The sequence below is a fragment of the Anolis sagrei genome, chromosome 11 (assembly GCF_037176765.1).
Source record: "Anolis sagrei isolate rAnoSag1 chromosome 11, rAnoSag1.mat, whole genome shotgun sequence".
Classification (NCBI taxonomy): domain Eukaryota; kingdom Metazoa; phylum Chordata; class Lepidosauria; order Squamata; family Dactyloidae; genus Anolis; species Anolis sagrei.
Window position 1 is genome coordinate 6,952,089 of NC_090031.1, and position 18,874 is coordinate 6,970,962.

Genomic DNA, 18,874 nt, shown 5'->3' on the forward strand with positions numbered 1-18,874 from the left:
CCTGGTCAAAGTGGTCCATAGTCAAGTAGTCTCCGGTTAAGTGGTCCCCTGTCAAAGTGGTCAAAGTGGTCCCTAATTAAGTGGTTACTGGTCAAGTGGTCTGTGGTCAAGTGGTCTCCAGTCAAGTGGTCTCTGGTCAAAGTGGTTCCCGATCAAAGTGATCCCTTGTCAAGTGGTCCCTAGCCAAGTGGTCCCTGGTCAAAGTGGTCCCTGGTCAGAGTGGTCCCTGGTTAAGTGGTTCCTGGTCAAAGTGGTCCCAGTTAAGTGATCCTTGGTCAAGTGGTCCCTGGTCAAGTGGTCCCTGGTCAAAGTGGTCCTTGGTTAAGTGGTACCTGGTTAAGAAGTGCCTGCTCGAAGTGGTCCCCGGTCAAATTGGTCCATGATCAAGTCATGCTCGATCAAAGTGGTCCCCAGTCAAAGTGGTCCCTTGTCAAAGTGGTGCCTTGTTGAAGTGGTTCCTGGTTAAGTAGTCCCTGGTAAAGTGGCCCCCAGTCAAAGTGGTCCCTGGGCAAAGTGTTCCCTGGTCAAAGTGGTCCCTGCCCAAAGTGTTCCCTAGTCAAGTGTTCCCCGGTCAAAGTGGTCCCTGTTCAAGTGGCCCCAGACCAAAGTAGTCACTGGTCAAGTGGTCCATGGTCAAAATGCTCCCAGGTCAAAAAAAGGTTGGGAACCACTGACTTAGATGTTCCTCCATAAATGAAATTCTTTGCATTTATTGGTGGCCTTTAAGGAAGCTGGAATCTCCAACTCTCTCCTCCTGCCACAAAGAATTAATCCAGCCATTTCCAGGAAGAAGCTGGCTGCTTGGTAGAGCTTTGGTGGACGCTGTAGGAAGCTTCTCTCTCCTCCCCGCCCGCCTCCCACCGCTCTCTCCAAAGGTCACCTGGGGCTTCAAGGCAGCAGCAGGGGTGGGGATGGAGGAGGGGGTGACCAAGGCAGCCGCAAAAGGGGGTGAAGGATACCCTGGGGACAGCTCTTTCTTTGATGGCCGCCAACCCCCTTCATTCCTGCATTCCAGACAATGGGAAGGCATGGGGAGCCAGATGCGGCCATCATCTGTATTTGAGTCCCGGTAATCGGTTGACGAGAGGAAGGATGCAACGTAGCGAACCAATTTTGCAAAATAATTCTGGTTTTTGGTGGTGACGGGAGTTGGCTGCTCGGGGCCGTTTCACCCTGGCTGGAGGTATTCATTTGGATGTGGGATGCAGGTTAAACATAACGTACGATCCGCTGCTCCTTTCACTGCTTCCAATTAAACCTTGCTTGTTAGTTTAACCTCTAGGTAATCCTATCAAACAACGGATGTCAAGGCAACACTGCCCACAGTGGCTTTGGATGAGTGGCCATTAATTTTAATTGCCTTGATATTAAAGATTAAGAAGAAGTGGGACTAGCCGGGTGGAAACGATCCGATGTCAGGCAACATCCACTCGCCGAGTCTCTTCCCCAGGCTGCGGGGATATTAAAATTTTACTGGGAGAATTAAACAAGCCTTTATTAGTGAGGGCCGCTGTTTGATTGGTCCAGAGGTGTGCATAAATGCCGATTTCTTATATATCCGCGGACAATGCCGTTGACGTATAGAGATTCCGCAATTATGAAACTGTTAATAAAGCCATAATTGGATTGTCCGCAGTAATTATTTGCTGGCTTTCATTAATGTATTATTGCTTGCTGACTGACAAGGTAATATTAAGTGCAATATATATAATACCGTGTCTGGGGATGCAGGCGGGTGAGAAGGCGCACCTTCTTTTATTATGTTTCCAGGCTGGGCCCTTTTGTTCATTTCTTTCAAAGCAGAGGAGATATTTTGGGGCAACTGAAATATATTTTCTGCATTGGCATATCTTTGTCCCTGACAGTTCAAAGAGATATCTAGGTATATCCAGAGGCGGCCCTAGGTAATTTTCAACGGTAAGCAAACAGTATTTTGGTGCCCCCCCCCCCAACCAATAATTGATATATATTTTCTGTTTGTCGTGGGAGTTCTGTGTGCCATATTTGGTTCAATTCCATCATTGGTGGAGTTCAGAATGCTCTTTGATTGTAGGTGAACTATACATCCCAGTAACTACGCTTGCCACACTTGCTCCCTTGCCTGGCCTGCTTTGGGTCTGGAGGCATGCCTGAAGTCACCTCTTCTTCTGACTTTCTCCTCAGCCATTGGGACCAAGAGAGAGAGAGAGAGAGAGAGAGGTGGAGATGCCCACCTTTCCTGAAGGTAGGCGCAAAAACAAAGGAGGGAGCGGAGGTGGGAGATACCTCCAGCCGGAGGGGCTCTCTCTCTCTCTCTCTCTCTTGGTCCCAATGGCTGAAGAGAAAGTCAGGAGAAGAGGCGACTTTTGGTGTGCACGCTGGGGTCTTCAGACATGCCTCCGGACCCGAAGCGGGCCAGGTGCGGCGGCTCCGCCCCTTGGCCCACCCACGGATTGGGGAGGGGAGAGGAGGTGGATGGAGCGCCGGGGGATCGGGAAAGGGAGCCGGTCATGGGGAAGGGATAGAACGCGGAGAACAATTGAGCGCCGGCTCTGCTCGTGCACCCAGTGGCCGGGTGGAGCAGGAACGAGAGGGGCTAGGCGAGGCTCAAGGGCCCGGCCCCTTTGGGAAGAGGATCGCCCGGCAGCGAGGCAAGAAAGCCGAGGCTCCCCCCGGACTACTAGGGCTGTTGTGAGCTGAGGGGGCACTCCTCAAGTAGCGGTCGAGGGACATTTACATTTTTTGCGCCCCGGCAAAAAAAGTGTTCTGCGACTGCTTACTTCGCGTATTGGACGAGCCGCCCCTGGGTATATCCATTTAACAGCTGAGAAGCCTAATTGACTTGCATGAATGCTAGTGCAGTGGTTCTCAACCTTCCTATGCCACGACCCCCTTAATACAGTGTTTCTCAACCTGGGGGTCGGGACCCCTGGGGGGGGGGTCGCGGGAGAGTGTCCGAGGGGTCTCCGAAGACCATCAGAAAACACAGTTTTTTCTCTTGGTCATCTGGGTTACGTGTGGAAAGTTAGGTCCAATTCTGTTGTTGTTGGGGTTCAAAATACTCTTTGATTGTAGGCGAACTATAAATCCCAGCAACTACAACTCCCAAATGCTAAGATTTATTTTCCCCAGACTCCACTAGTGTTCACATTTGGGCATATTGAGTATTTGTGCCAAATTTGGTCCTGATCCATCATTGTTTGAGTCCACAGTGCTCTCTGGATGTAGGTGAACTACAACTCCAAAACTCAAGGTCAATGCCCACCAAACCCTTCCAGTATTTTCTGTTGGTCAGGGGAGTCCTGTGTGCCAAGTTTGGTTCAATTCCATCGTTGGTGGGGTTCAGAATGTTCTTTGATTGTAGGTGAACTATAAATCCCAGCAACTACAACAAATGACAGAATCATAATTTTTTGAGTGATGGTCACTCCTTGTGTTGTGAGAAGTTTTGTTGTCAAATTTGGTGTGATTTCGTTCATTGGTTCTTTTGTTTTTAGGGTACACATTATGCACAGAGCATTTATATATACATAGATTGCCCAAATGTGAACACTGGAGGAGTTTGCGGAGAAAGGACTTTGACATTTGGGAGTTGTAGTTGCTAGGATTTATAGTTCATCTACAATCAAAGAGCTTTCTGAGCTCCAGCAACGATGGATTTGGGCCAAACTTCCCACACAGAACCCTCCTGCCTTGAAGGGACTAGTTTGTGCAAGCCTCCCTCCAGTCTCGCATGCTCTCCCTCGCCCACACATGCGCACCATGCTGCCATGCGTCGAGCATGCCTGCTCTCCACTCCCTGTTTGGATTCTCAGAAAAGTACCCTTGGTTGAGAGGCTGACCAATCACAGCAGAGGAGGGCTTTTGGTGGGGGGATTCACCTTCTGTTTCCAAAAAGGAAGATGAGGACAGGCGGAGAGATCTTCAGCGTTCTCTGCCAAAGGAGTTCCTAAGACCATCAGAAATCTATGTTTTCTGATTGTCTTTGGCGACCCCTCTGAAGCCCCCTCGCAACCCCACAGGGGTCCCGACCCCCAGGTTAAGCAACACTGGGTTATTATGCCAGTGCCCTGTATGAAAGCCAAAGCCCTGCCGGTGAGAGAGGAATGGCTCCGTAGTTATTTACAACGGTTATTAATTACAGACGTCCAGCTAATGGCTAAGATTGGAAAAGAGTTTCTGTATCCTGTTCCCCAGCGGCTTTGTTTCAGCTGTTCTGGCCGTGACCTTTGGGCGGGTTAATAGGTAGAGCTTGAGAAGCCGGCTTGGCAGCGCTGTGGCCATCTTCAAAGAGAGATGACAAAGCAACATTTCATCCATTATTGATTTATTCTTCACCCTCCTGCCTTTTTCTTTGCAGCCGGCCAAGCTTGGCTCGCTCAAGTTCCAACACCCTTCTCCAAAAACAAAGAACAATGGCACCATTCCCCCCTTTCCTTTACCTTTGGCCAACGGTCACTCTTTCTGGAAGGGAAGGGTTTCGTGCAGGTCTGGAATAATGGTTTTCTAATCTCAAGGTTGTTGTGCATTGAATGCCTAGAAATACCATGATTGATAGAAGCATGGCTCAATGGGTCTTCCATTTGCCTGTCAACTAATGGCGACTCCACGAATTTCATAGGGTTTTCTAAGGCAAGGTGGATCTCACAGTTACCGCCTCTGAAATAGGACCTACCGTATCTCTATCTAAATATTTATTTACCAGCTGTACCTGCCACGCTTTGCTGTGGCCAACCTTCCCTCCCTCTTTCTCTCCTTTCTTTCTTTCTTTCTTTCTTTCTTTCTTTCTTTCTTTCTCTCTCTCCTTTCTTCCTTCCTTCCCTCCCTCTTTCCTTCCTTCCCTCTTTTTCTTTCCCTTCTTCCTTCTCTACCTGTTTCTTTTCTCGCTTCCTTTGCTCTTTGGCTCCATCCTTCCTTGTCTCCTTCCTTCCTTCCCTCCCTCCCTCCCTCCCTCCCACCCCCTCCCTCCCTCTTTCTCTCTTTCATTCCTTCTCTCCTTCCCTCTTTCACTTTTTTATTTCCTTCTCCCCTTTCTTCCTTCTCTACCTTTCTTTCTTTCCTTCCTTCTCCCCTTTCCCTCTTTCTCTCCCTCCTCTCCTTCCTTCCTTCCCTCCCTTCCCCCCTCACTCTTTCTCTCTTTCGTTCCTTCTCTCCTTCCCTCTTTCACTTTTTTATTTCCTTCTCTCCTTCCTTCCTTCCTTCTCTTCCTTCCTTCCTTCCTTCCTTTCTTCCTTCCTTTCTTTCCTTCCTTCTCTCCTTTCCCTCTTTCTCTCCCTCCTCTCCTTCCCTCCCTCCCTCCCTCGCTCTTTCTCTCTTTCGTTCCTTCTCTCCTTCCTTCCCTCTTTCACTTTTTTATTTCCTTCTCTCCTTCCTTCCTTCCTTCCCCCTTTCTGTGTATTTGTTTTGTGTGTGTATATACGTGCGTATATATATGTTGCTGTGGCCAACCTTCCTTCCCTCTTTCTCCCCTTCTTTCTTTCTCTCCTTCCCTCCCTCTTTCCCTCCTTCCCTCTTTTTCTTTCCTTTCTTCTTTCTTCCTTCTCTGCCTGTTTCTTTTCTCGCATCCTTTGCTCTTTGGTTCCATCCTTCATTGTCTCTTTCCTTCCTTCCCTCCCTCCCTCTTTCTCTCTTTCGTTCCTTCTCTCCTTCCTTCCCTTTCACTTTTTTATTTTCTTCTCTCTTTCCTTCCTACGCTACCTTTCTTTCTTTCATTCTCTCCTTCTTTCCCTCTTTCTCTCCCTCTTCGCCTCCCTCCCTCTTTCTCTCTTTCGTTCCTTCTCTCCTCCCTTCTCTCTTTCACTTTTTTATTTCCTTCTCTCCTTCCTTCCTTCTTTCCCTTTCTTTCTTTCTTTCTTTCTTTCTTTCCTTCCTTCCTTCCTTCCTTCCTTCCTTCCTTCCTTCCTTCTTTCCTTCTCTCCTTTCCCACTTTCTCTCCCTTCTCTCCTTCCTTCCTTCCTTCCTTCCTTCCTTCCTTCCTTCCCCCTTTCTGTGTATTTGTGTTTTGTATGTGCATATATGTGTGTATATATTTCTGTATACATTTGTGTATGTGTGTATATATGTGTGTTTGTGTACATATGTGGCTTTGTGCGTGTGTTGTAATGTTTTTTTGCTTTTTATGTCTCTTCTGCTGTATTTTCCAGTGTTTTTATGAGTGATGGTCACTTGTTGGCCTGATAGGTGTCTTGTGTCCAAATTTTGTGTCAATTCACCCAGTGGTTTTTGAGTTATGTTAATCCCACAAACGAGCATTACATTTTTATTTATATAGATTGGCATTACGGTCTTTACCTGGTTTCAACTCTTGCTTTCCCCCAGATTTTAGGGATCTGACAGGATGCAGTGCAGTTGTTCATCAGCTTCAGCAGCCTTGCTTTTGGGTTAAATTTGTAGATCGTCCAGACCAGAGGCTTTGCCATTTTCACGTTTATTGAGAGCCGTTTCCAATTCAGTAAAAGGTTCATAAAAGTTGTTCTCATTATCTGGTTGTCTGGCTCTTGGCTTCCTACCTAGTTAGGTGGCAAGGTTGGGTTTATGGGATCTGTACGCCTTTGATATTATTGAACTCATCTTTCAAAAGTGGCACAGTCATAATAGATTGGGGATTTTGGCATCTTGAAATGTTTGTGCTGGTTGCCATTTAACCCTGATTTGCCATTTCGATCTTATGAATGGCTTTTCTTTCTCCACTTCTTCGGCAGGTATCTAACTGGTTTGGCAACAAGAGAATCAGGTACAAGAAGAACATAGGGAAATTTCAGGAAGAAGCCAACCTCTACGCAGCAAAAACAGCGGTGACGGCCGCACACGCTGTAGCAGCAGCTGTCCAAAACAACCAGACAAACTCCCCCACTACGCCAAACTCTGGTAGGTAGCATCCACTTCCCAGTGGCATGACCTGGTTGGTGCCTTCAAAATCAAAGATGGATGGGATTGGAGCAGGATTACTCAAAGGAGCAATGCATTCTCATTGGGGTGAAGAACAGAGGTTCTTCGGTGTCTTGGCTTATCCCTTTGGTGTTGGCTCAGCAGGAAGTGGCTTTGAAGGAAAGGTGGGACCAAGGATGCCTTTCGTAAGGTCTTCTCATTCTGCAGATTTACATCCCAAAGGATTGGCTGGTTAGCTCAAAACCAATGGCAGCAATGCCACTCCTTAACATCCAAGCAAGAAAAAGCTATGGATGGAGTATTTGGGGTATTTGCCAGACTTTTATTGTTCTCATGGAAAGTCAACATGGCCTCAATGAGCCAAAGCAAATTGAGGACTTCAAGAAGGACTTGTCAGGATGTATTCTTTACTGCAGCATATATTGCTTTCTTCTAAAGAGTGATTTGCCCAAGGTTGGCTATTGTATTTCCATGTGTGTTTTTGTGCTTCCAAAGTTACCTGTTGACTTATGGGGAACCCATACATTTCAGGTTGCTGTGAATTATTTTGGGCTGTATGGCCATGTTCCAGCAGCATTCTCTCTGGCCATGAAATCATAATAATTTAATAATTTAATAATTTAATAATTTAATAATTTAATAATTTAATAATTTAATAATTTAATAATTTAATAATTTAATAATTTAATAATTTAATAATTTAATAATTTAATAATTTAATAATTTAATAATTTAATCAAATGGTGCAGTGGGTTAAAGCACTGAGCTGCTGAGCTTGTTGACCAAAAAAAAAGGTCGCAGGTTCGATTCCAGGGAGCGACGTGAGTTTCCGCTGTCAGCCCTAGCTTCTGCCAACCTAGCAGTTCGAAAACATGCAAATGTGAGTAGATCAATAGGTGGGAAGGTAACGGTGCTCCATGCGATCATGCTGGCCACATGACCTTGGAGGTGTCTATGGACAACGCTGGCTCTTCGCCTTTGAAATGGAGATGAGCACCACACCCCAGAGTCAGACATGACTGGACTTAATGTCAGGGGACAACCTTTACCAAATCAAATAATCAAATATTCAAATAACCAAATAAATAATCAAAGCCAACCTTAAAAAAACTGGCATAGACACTGAGAACTGGGAAGCCCTGGCCCTTGAGCGCTCCAGCTGGAGGTCAGCTGTGACCAGCAGTGCTGCAGAATTCGAGGAGGCACAAGTAGAGGGTGAAAGAGAGAAACGGGCCAAGAGGAAGGCGCGTCAAGCCAACGCTGACCAGGATTGCCTTCCACCTGGAAACCAATGCCTTCACTGTGGGAGAAGATGCGGGTCAAGAATAGGGCTCCACAGCCACCTACGAATCCACAAGGAAACCCATCATGGAAGACCGTCTTACTCATCCAATGAGGGATCGCCTAATTCAATTCAATATAATTTAATAATTTAATAATTTAATAATTTAATAATTTAATAATTTAAGTTAATAATTTAATTTAAGGATTTAAAGATCGAACTGTCAAGGTGGTCTCAGTGGTGATCGGCACACTGGGTGCGTTGCCTAAAGACCTTGGCCTGCACTTAAACACAATTGGCTCTGACAAAATTACCATCTGCCAGCTGCAGAAAGCCACCTTACTGGGATCTGCACACATTATTCTCCGATACATCACACAGTCCTAGACACTTGGGAACTGTCCGACGTGTGATCCAATTCAACAGCCAACAGAGTGATCTTGTCTGCTGTGGACTCATCTTGTTGTGTTTCAAATAGTAATAACAATAATAATACTTTATTTATATTCCGGCCGTCTCCAGAGGGGACTCAGAGCAGATGACAGTATATAAGCAGACACAGGCAAACATTCAATGCACTATTATAATGACATATAATGAGACAATGGCAAAGGCTTCCCCTTTCATTTCCGGCTCTGGAGGTGGTGCTCATCTCCCACTCTGTGGGAGGTGCTCTTTCTACATTCCCAAGCAGACACAGGCAAACATTCAGTGCCTTATTACAAAGACATATAATGAGACACAACACAGAGACAATGGCAAAGGCTTCCCCTCTCATTTCCAGCTCTGGAGGTGGTGCTCATCTCCCACTCTGTGGGAGGTGCTCTTTCTCCATTTCCAAGTCGAGGAGCCTGTATCTGTAGATACCTCCTGGTCATGTGGCCGGCATGATTGCTTGAAGCATCTTTTTACCATTATTATTATTATTATTATTATTATTATTATTATTATTATTATTATTGAGCCCCCAGTGGTGCAGTGGGTTAAACTCTTGTGCCGCCAGGACTGAAGACAGACAGGTCGCAGGTTCGAATCCGGGTAGAGTGCAGATGAGCTCCTTCTATCAGCTCCAGTTTCCCATGTGGGGACATGAGAGAAGCCTCCCACAAGGATGGTAAAACATCAAAAACACCTGGGCAACGTCCATCCAAATAATAATAAATATATATATATATATATTGTTGTGTCAGGAGCAACTTGAGAAACTGCAAGTTGCTTCTGGTGTGAGAAAATTGGCTGTCTGCAAGGACGTTGCCCAGGGGACGCCCAGATGTTTTTGATGTTTTACCATCCAAATAATAATAATATATTTTTCTTGTGTCAGGAGTGATTTGAGAAACTGCAAGTCGCTACTGGTGTGAGAGAATTGGCTGTCTGCCCTGAAAGCCTCCAACATCCTCTAATGCTTTGTAACCCTACTAGGATCTGTAGCGAGACCATCTAGTCTTGAAAGGACACTCTCGAAAGTAGCTAACTCTCTCTAAACCTAACCACCAAGGACATGAATCCAAAGAAGGCATCTCTAGCAGTCCCACTCTTTCAATTAACCTCCTGAAAGTTTCTAGCTGTGTGGTGTCTTTTGCATATCGTGCTAACTAATAGATGATGGTGCCAGGAGATTGTCTCTTTGGGGCCACTCTACCCAAGCCTAGTCCGTTCCCTTTGGGTGCAAAATGAGAAGAGTCCTTCAAAAGCCGCAAAGCCAAGGGACAAAAGGAACGGGAGTTTCTGCCTTCAGATGAGAACAAATCAACTTAATTAGCAATTACCAGTCATTTCCAGCCAGAGGAGGCATTAAACCCAAGCGGAGTCTGAAACCCCCTTTTAGTCTTTAGTGACAGCACCGAAAGGGAGCTTCTGGACGGTGTTTGCTGATGGTGAGGGAGAACATTGTGGTTTTAAGAACATATAGATATTTTGCTTGGGAGGGAAATGCTGCTCTGAGCCCCTAAGACCCCTTTTCCAACAGTCACGGAAAATAGTAATTCTTGGAGTGCCTAAAAGTCATATTTACTGAGTCTGCAACTGGTTAAAGTCAACATCATTCAATGAGTTTTAGTCCTTAGCTTATTCTCTCCATTGCATTTACATACGTTTGCCTTTGGGTGCACAACTTGCCGTTATCCTTACCCAATTTGTGTCTTTCTTGGGCACTTTGGTTGTGGAGTATGTCTTCTGTTTCTCAAGGTGCTGCCTCTCTCTCCATTGAAACTGACTTTGCAAAGCACTTCCTGCCTGCCTTCATCGTGTCTTCCTTCTCCTCCTCTTTCCTTTTGCCTTCTTCTTGGTCTTGGGAGGGTGCGTGTTATTCAGAGCTTGGAACTAACATGTTAAAAGCAACTGGAACATGTTACTTTAGGGAGCAACAAAGCATGTCCTGGTGCCTGAATGCGTTTTTCAATGTCCACCATTCGTTTAACAAAATGTTATCTTTTAAGCTTCATTTTGGTAGGGTTTGAAGACCCTTCGCCTGTTTGCTCAGGTTGGAAAATAAAATTCAAACAATAATTGAAAATAGCATATTGCTATATATACCAGGTGTGGGCAAACTTTCTAACTTGGAGGCCACATGCTAGCACTCCCTGCTGGGAGGACTGGCTACATGGTGATGGAAGGAAAGAAGGGAAGGAGGAAGGAAAGAGAGAAGGAAGGAGGAAAGGCAGGGAGGGAAGGATGGAAGGAGAAAGAGGGAGGGAGGGAAGGAGGGAGGAAAAGGGGAAGGAAGAAAGGATGAAAGGGTAGAAGGGAAGGATGGAAGGAAGGAAAGAGAAGGAAGGACAAATGAATAGGAGGAAGGGAAGGATGGAAGAAGAAAGAAGGAGGGAGAGAGGAGAGGAGGAAGGAAAGTGGGAAGGACTGAAAGACAAAAGGGAAGGATGAAAGGGTAGAAGGGAAGAATGGATGGAAGGAAGTAAAGAGAGAAGGAAGGGTGAAAGGGAGGAAGGGAAGGATGGAAGGAGAAAGAGAGAGGGAAGGAGAGAGGAAAGAGGGAAGTAAGGCCAAAATGGAAGAAATGGGGGAAGGGAAGGGAAGGCTAGGGAAGGGAAGGGAAGGGAAGGGAAGGGAAGGGAAGGGAAGGGAAGGAGAAGTAAGGACGAATGAAAAGGAGGAAGGGAAGGATGGAAGGAGAAAGAGGGAGAAAGGGAAGGAGAGAGGAAAGAGGGAAGAAGGAAGGACTGAAAGACAAAAGGGAAGGAAGAAAGGATGAAAGGGTGGAAGGGAAGAATAGATGGAAGGAAGGAAAGAGAAGTAAGAATGAATGAAAAGGGGGAAGGGAAGGATGGAAGGAAGGAGAAAGAGGGGGTGAGAAGAGGAGGGAGGAAAGAGGGAAGGAAGGAAAGACAAAAGGGAAGAAAGGATGAAATGTTGGAAGAGAAGGAGTAAGCAAAGAGAGAAGGAAGAGTGAAAGGGAGGAAGGATGGAAGGAGAAAGAGGGAGAGAGGGAAGGAGGGAGGGAAGAGGGAAGGAAGGAAAGACAAAAGGGAAGGAAGAATGAAAGAATGGAAGGGAAGGGTGGAAGGAAAGGAAAGAGGAAGGAAAGAGAGAGGAAGGCAGGTAAGAGAGATGGTGAGAGAGAGGAGAAAAGAGCCCAAGGGGCCATACCCAGCCCCTGAGCCTGAGGTTGCCATACCTGATATATACTCATGTATAAGTCTACCTCATGTATTAGTCACGGGCAGGTTTTTGAGCCCAAAGTTATAGATTTTGATATGACCCATGAATCATCCCATAGAAAGGGAAATGGCCAGTGCTATGTCTGGGAGGCAGCCACTCATGGCCACTGTGGCTGTTTTACCAACCAAGCCTTCAAAATACAATACCACAGCCGAAAGGATTGGTGCTTCTTTGAGGTTCTCCTGGTATGGACTAAGCTCTTGTCTTTCATCACATTACTCAAATGGCCTTTCCTTTGGTTAGAGTTAAGGTTGCATTGAGCCATCGATACGTTGACCAAGGTTTATTTGGGTCAACTTGTCGGCTAAACTTTCTATAGACTTATACACGAGTATATATGATAGTGCATGAATGTATTACATGTGAAGTCACGCATTGTGTTCAAAATACTAAAAGGAATAGCTTCATATTCCTACAGATCTTTCCAAGCTCTGGAAAGGGTGAATGCGCGCATGTGGGTACCTGTGTGTGTGTGTGTATTGCTTGCCGCTCTCTGTTATTCAGCCACTGAACTCTTTCGTTTCCAGGTTCTTCGGGTTCTTTTAACCTCCCTAATTCTGGGGACATGTTCATGAACATGCAGAGTCTGAATGGGGATTCTTACCAGGGGGCCCAAGTCGGAGCCAATGTGCAATCACAGGTAGGAGAAAATCGCCCCTCCCAAATAGGGTAGCAGGGTTTGGGCTTCATTTACTTGCACAAAAAGGAAGGCAAACTCGAAACGATCCATCCAACTACAAATTCCACCTTTTTATTTTCCTTTTTTTGGCCTCTGACTACTTGAAAATATCTTCCGCGCCTTTTGGGCAAAATTGGGCAAAAGGAAAAAAAAAGTAAACTAAAGGTACCAATGGCATTTGGTACCTTTGACGTTGTCGTAGAGTCTCACCCATGTAAACAATGGGGTTCTTGCTCTTTTTCCCCCCGTACCTCCCCTTCCTCCCTCGATTGGAAACGTTTCAAGCTTTGTGAATGCAAGTTCGGCTCTGGCTTGAGCTCACAGCACGGGGTTTGGAGGGGGGTGGGTTGTGTTCTTCTGCTGTCAACTCTGAAATCTTGGTTTTAATTTCTTTTCTTTTCTCCGCTTCCTTTCTGGGATCACCTTTGGTTAACTAGTTGAAGTGCAAAATCCTGATCTAGCTGAGCTGTCTGGCTTGGTTTTTTGTTTGCCTTTTGTTCTCTGTCACCATTGCAGTCGCTTTTAAAACAAAAGATCAATGGGGATGCCTTGGATTTCCAGGGCTGCGTGTCTATTCCACAGTAATGCGCCCCATAGGCCTCCGCAATCTAAACACTTTGGCTAGGAGATCATAGACACTTCCCTTTTAAAAACTAATACAAAGCAGGAAAGGAAGAATCTAGTCTTTCTGGTTGTGACAATACCAAAGCAGAAACTGGTGAAAGCGTGAGATCCAGGAAAAGTGGGTTACACTATTTGGAGGAGTTGACTTCAGCAGAGCACCACCATTGCACACATGTACATTCAGGTTTTCTTTCATACCTGTCCTTATTGTAACTGACCACATATGAGTAGGTTTCCTTGTTTGTCTTTTTTTTAATGGTGAGATTCTTCTTGTTTCTGTGTCTCCTCCTTGTAGGTGGATACCCTGCGTCATGTTATCAATCAGACGGGAGGCTACAGTGATGGCTTGGGAGGAAATTCGCTGTACAGTCCACATAATTTAAATGTGAGTACCACTGGTGAAGGGTATTGCAAAACAAGTGGGATTGGTTGAAGCCTGTAATGCAGTGATTCCTGTTAGAGGCAACTACCCTAAAATAAAACAGAGCATCCAAAAACCATACAGGATACTTGAGACAACTATCCTAAAATAAAGCTTAGAGCATCCAAAAACCAAACAGGTTACTTGAGGCAACTACCCTAAAATAAAGCAGAGCATCCAGAAACCAAACAGGATACTTGTGACAACTACCCTAAAATAAAGCTTAGAGCATCCAAAAACCAAACAGGATACTTGAGACAACTACCCTAAAATAAAGCAGAGCATCCAGAAACCAAACAGGATACTTGTGACAACTACCCTAAAATAAAGCTTAGAGCATCCAAAAACCAAACGGGATACTTGAGACAACTATCCTAAGATAAAGCAGAGCATCCAAAAACCAAACAGGATATTTGTGATAACTACCCTAAAATAAAGTAGAGCACCCAAAAACCAAACAGGATACTAGAGACAACTAACCTACAATAAAGCAAAGCATCCAAAAACCAAACAGGATACTTGAGACAACTACCCTAAAATAAAGCAGAACATCCAAAAACCAAACAGGATACTTGAGACAACTACCCTAAAATAAAGCAGAACATCCAAAAACCAAACAGGATACTTGAGACAACTACCCTAAAATAAAGCAGAGCATCCAAAAACCAAACACGATACTTGAGACAACTACCCTAATATAAAGCAGAGCACCCAAAAACCAAACAGGATACTTGAGACAACTACCCTGAAATAAAACAGAGCATCCAAAAACCAAAAAGCATACTTGAGGCAACTACCCTAAAATAAAGCAGAGCATCCAAAAACCAAACAGGATACTTAAAGCTGAGCAATAGCTCACAGCTAGCAAAGCATGAAGTTCCGTGTGATGTGTCTGTAAAGAATTCAGAGCTTAGGCAGACAAAGATGCAGAGTCCAATCCTTAAACAATCACAAAAGGTTTATTTACAATATAATAAACAATAACTGCATTTCTTAATAGTAAAATAACTAGGTCTGAGTTACTCTAACACCCATCTCTTCTAAGGTTTCAAGAAGGGGAAAAAACACCCATCCCTACATCTCTCCTGACACATAAGCAGAGAGAGATCTCAAAGCACACACCATGTGCTAAGATGTAAGGAACAGAAGTCAAAATAAAGGCTTGCAGTAGAAAAGTATCCATTCTACACAATCAATCAAAATGAGAGCAGAAACAGAGACGAGACAAGAAATTAGAGACATTCCCGACTGTCATACAGAAGACATGGGGGAAGCACTTCATGCTTTGCTAGCTGTGAGCTGTTCCTCAACTTTAAGTATCCTGTTTGGTTTTTGGATGCTCTGCTTTATTTTAGGGCAGTTGTCTCTAACAGGAATCACTGTGTTACAGGCTTCAACCATATACTAAACAACTAAGCTGTTCCTCTTTGAGGACTTGAGACTTGGGCAGTGTGGTGTTAGAATTCCCAACAATTCCCAACCTGTTTTTGACCAGGGACCACTCTGACCAGGGACCACTCTCCAACATGAGTACCAAAAGAGTTACGAATCAGTTTTTGGTCAACATTACATTCAGATTGTTTATTTGGGGTGCTGATTTGGAAAATTGCATTGGATAGACCACATCAGCTCAAGTTTCTGATGCAGAACATATTCCATCCAGTTGTCGCCATCTGCTTGCCCACAGAAAACCAGTCTTTAAATACCGGTAGCCAGATTGTGTTCATTTTCATTGTTTCCTCCTTTCTGTTGACATTGTCCACATGCTTGTGGATTTCAATGGCTTCTCTATATAGTATGACATGGTAGTTGTTAGAGTGGTTCAGCATTCCTGTGTTGCCAAATAATATGCTGTGTCCAGGTTGGTTCATCAAGGGCTCTGCTATGACTTCTCGGGTTGAATTAGTCTGCAGTGCCTTTCATGTTCTTTGAGTCATGTCTGGGCAATTCTGCTGTGTTTGGTGGTCCCTATGGAGACTTGTCCACATCCGCATGGTGTATGGTAGACTCCTGCAGAGGTATGAGGATCCCTCTTGTCCTTTGCTGAACGTAGCATTGGTTGGATTTTCTTATTGGGTCTGTAAATCGTTTGTAGGTTGTGTTTCTTCATCAACTTCCCTGGGGGACACGGAAAGAGCCTCCTCGAAGACTGAGTAAATACAGTCGGGTGTCCCCCGGGCAACGTTGCTGCTAAATGTGAGAGAAATAAGGTTGGAACACCGTGAAAGCCACCCACCTTTCAGAGGGGTCACCAAAGACTCATCAGAAAGGTAGATGGTGAAGTACATCTCCCCTAAATCACTGTCAATTCATCCCAAATCCCTCCAATATGTTCTGTTGGTCACGGGGGTTCTGTGTTGGAAGTTTGGCCCAATTCTATTGTTGGTTGGGTTCAAGGAACTATAGGTAAACTACAGAACCCAGCAACTACAACTCCCAAATGCAAAGCTCTATTTTCCCCAAACTCCACCAGTGTTCACATTTGGGCATATTGAATATTCGTGCCAAGTTTGGTCCAGATCTATCATTGTTTGAGTCCACAATACTCTCTAGATGTAGGTGAACTACAACTCCAAAACTCAAGGGCAATGCCCACCAAACCCTTCCAGTATTTTCCGTTGGGCATGAGAGTTCTATGTGCCAAGATTGGTTCAATTCCATCGCTGGTGGAGTTCAGAATGTTCTTTGATTGTAGGTGAACTATAAATCCCAGCAACTGCAACTCCCAAATGACAAAATACCCCCCCCCCCCAACCCCATTAGTATTCAAATTTGGGCATATGGGATATTTGTGCCAAATTTGGTCCATTGAATGAAAATACATCCTGCAGATCATAATTTACATGGCGATTCATAATGTTAGGGTTATGGTTGGGGGTCACCACAACATGAGGGGTCACGGCATTAGGAAGATTGAGAACCACTGGTCTAGACGATATTTCAGAGAACAGTACTGGCAAAACCACTTCTTAGGATTCCTGATCTAAGACAAACCTATGAAATATATAGGATCATCATAAGTCAACAGGCATCTTGAAGGTACCCTCAAGTCCCTCAGGTACCCTAAAGGCACCAGATCTTGGAAGCTCAAGAGGGTCAACCCTGGTTAGTATTTTTATGCAAGATTGCCCATGACTCTCAGGTACTGTAAGCTCAAGTTTGGAGGAAAAACCACCTCAGAGTATTCCTTGTCTATGAAATTCATAGTCTCACTGTAAGTCAACAGGCAACTTGAATGCACACTCACGTATACACACACACCTAAATCACACCGACTCCCAGTTACACATCTCTACTCCCTTGAAAGCAAGCGAGAGAGAATCAAAGGGCCTGCTCGGTCGGTATTAATAAATACCTGGGCACGATTCCAGAGGGCCGGTTTCTCTCGCCTCGGGGTCAGCCTGACCTTCACATTTGCGGTAATGAATCCAACCTTGCCGTTTCCTGGAAAGCCTTCATGTTCTGCCGCAAAGTTATTTGTCCTTGTTATTGATAAAAAAGAAGAAGAAGAAAGAAGTCAGTGTGGATCAAGTGGAGAGCCGGGACATACGGGTGGCACCGCCGGGCCATGATTATTAATCATTTTGTGTAGCAATTGTAATCTGGCACAAGATGAAAAGGGCTGTTCAGTCACTCCCTATTAATGCCATTTTACAGTTCAGGCACCCGCTTACTGAATGCCACTCGCCAGCAAACCAATATGAGAATACTTGAATACCCTTCGGCAAGTGGCCGACCACCATGAAAACCCCTGATGGGACCCCTGAGTCCATTTGGATCCAGTTTCAGGTCTCATATTTTTATGGCTTCCTCTTGAAGGAGCTGCCGTTAGTATCATTTCTTTAGCTTGGTGATCCCCAAACTCTCATCCTCCAGGAGTTTTGGACTGTAGCTCTCAGAATCTCTTGACCGTTGACCAAAGTGTGAAGAAGAAGCCTCAAACCTGGAACACAATTTGAAAACTCGATTTTGAAGACTATCCTTGTGTCTTTGGGAAAGAAACGTAGCAAAGAGCAAACTTAGCACCCCTAGGCAGCTGTTCCCATCTGGGAGAGATTATGACTTTGTGCAAGCCATAATCTCTCAGCCTCAGAGGGGGGCAAAGATAAACTAACACTCAACACATCTGGCCAAGAAAGCCCCAGATAGCATCACCATAATCTGGAAACGGGTTGAAGGCACACAACAGCAGTGGTGGAATTTGGTGGGGCAAAAATGTTGATGTGATTTTAAGAAACTCTATATGTCTAAGCACGCATCCACACAAGGTGGAAGATGTGTGCCTTCCCGCATTTTTTTTCCTGGGGTGCAAGGATCATGCCATATGACTTCTGTTCTCAATCCACACAGCAGTAGTGGAATTTGAGTGGGGCAAAAATGTTGATGTGTTTCCAAGAAACTCTATATGTCTAATGGCGTATCCACACAAGGTGGAAAATGCTTGCCTTCCCACATTTTTCCCCGGGGGTGTCCAGACGATGCTTCAGGTAAAATTGAATTCTTTTGGCACAAAGCAAGAAAGCCCTGCTTTGTGCCCAAGTAAGTTGACAGCTAATGGAGCCCCCGGTGGCGCAGTGGGTTAAAGTACTGAGCTGCTGAGCTTGTTGATTGAAAGGTCACAGGTTCGATTCCGGGGAGCGGCGTGAGCTTCCGCTGTCAGCCCTAGCTTCTGCCAACCTAGCAGTTCGAAAACATGCAAAATGTGAGTAGATCAATAGGTACCGCTCCAGCGGGAAGGTAACGGCGCTCCACGCAGTCATGCCGGCCACATGACCTTGGAGGTGTCTACGGACAACGCCGGCTCTTCGGCTTAGAAATGGAGATGAGCACCACACCCCCGAGTCAGACATGACTGGACTTAATGTCAGGGGACAACCTTTACCTTAAGTTGACAGCTGGAAAGACCCGGGTCTTTCAGAAGATCCGGGTCTTTCCAGCTGTTGGCACAGTCTGGATTAGGCGCAAGGATCGTGCCACGTGACTTCTGCTCTCAATCCACACAGCAATGGTAGAATTTAGGTGGGGCAAAAATTTTGATGTGTTTCCAAGAAACTCTATATGTCTAATGGCGCATCCACACAGGGTGGAAAATGCGTACCCTCCAGCATTTTTTCCTGGGGTGTCCAAACAATGCCTCATGTAAAAACTAATTCCTTTGGCACAAAGCAGGAAAGTTCTGCTTTGTGCCCAAGTAATTTGACAGTTGGAAAGACCCAGGTCTTTCAGAAGACCCGGAACTTTCCAGCTGTTGGCACAGTCTGGATTAGGCGCAAGGATCATGTCACGTGTCTTCTGGTCTCAATTCACACAGCAGTGGTGGAATTTG

At 45.3% G+C, this 18,874-nt stretch overlaps 1 protein-coding gene across 7 annotated transcripts in view; it reads left to right on the forward strand.

Annotated features, from left to right (window-relative positions):
- Window positions 1-18,874, forward strand: part of PBX3 (PBX homeobox 3) — a 291,273-nt gene that overhangs the window by 259,091 nt on the left and 13,308 nt on the right. For 5 of the 7 annotated variants that reach the window (XR_010910327.1, XR_010910328.1, XM_067471835.1 and 2 more), the window contains 3 exons: window positions 6,681-6,846; window positions 12,352-12,464; window positions 13,423-13,512. Coding sequence is in view for 5 of the 7 variants with exons in the window: in XM_067471835.1 (XP_067327936.1) it covers window positions 6,681-6,846; window positions 12,352-12,464; window positions 13,423-13,512 (369 nt within the window). In the remaining 2 variants the exon portion in view is untranslated. The remainder of the gene's footprint in view (window positions 1-6,680; window positions 6,847-12,351; window positions 12,465-13,422; window positions 13,513-18,874) is intronic. The other 2 variants (XM_067471834.1, XM_060757406.2) reach the window with 1 other exon arrangement.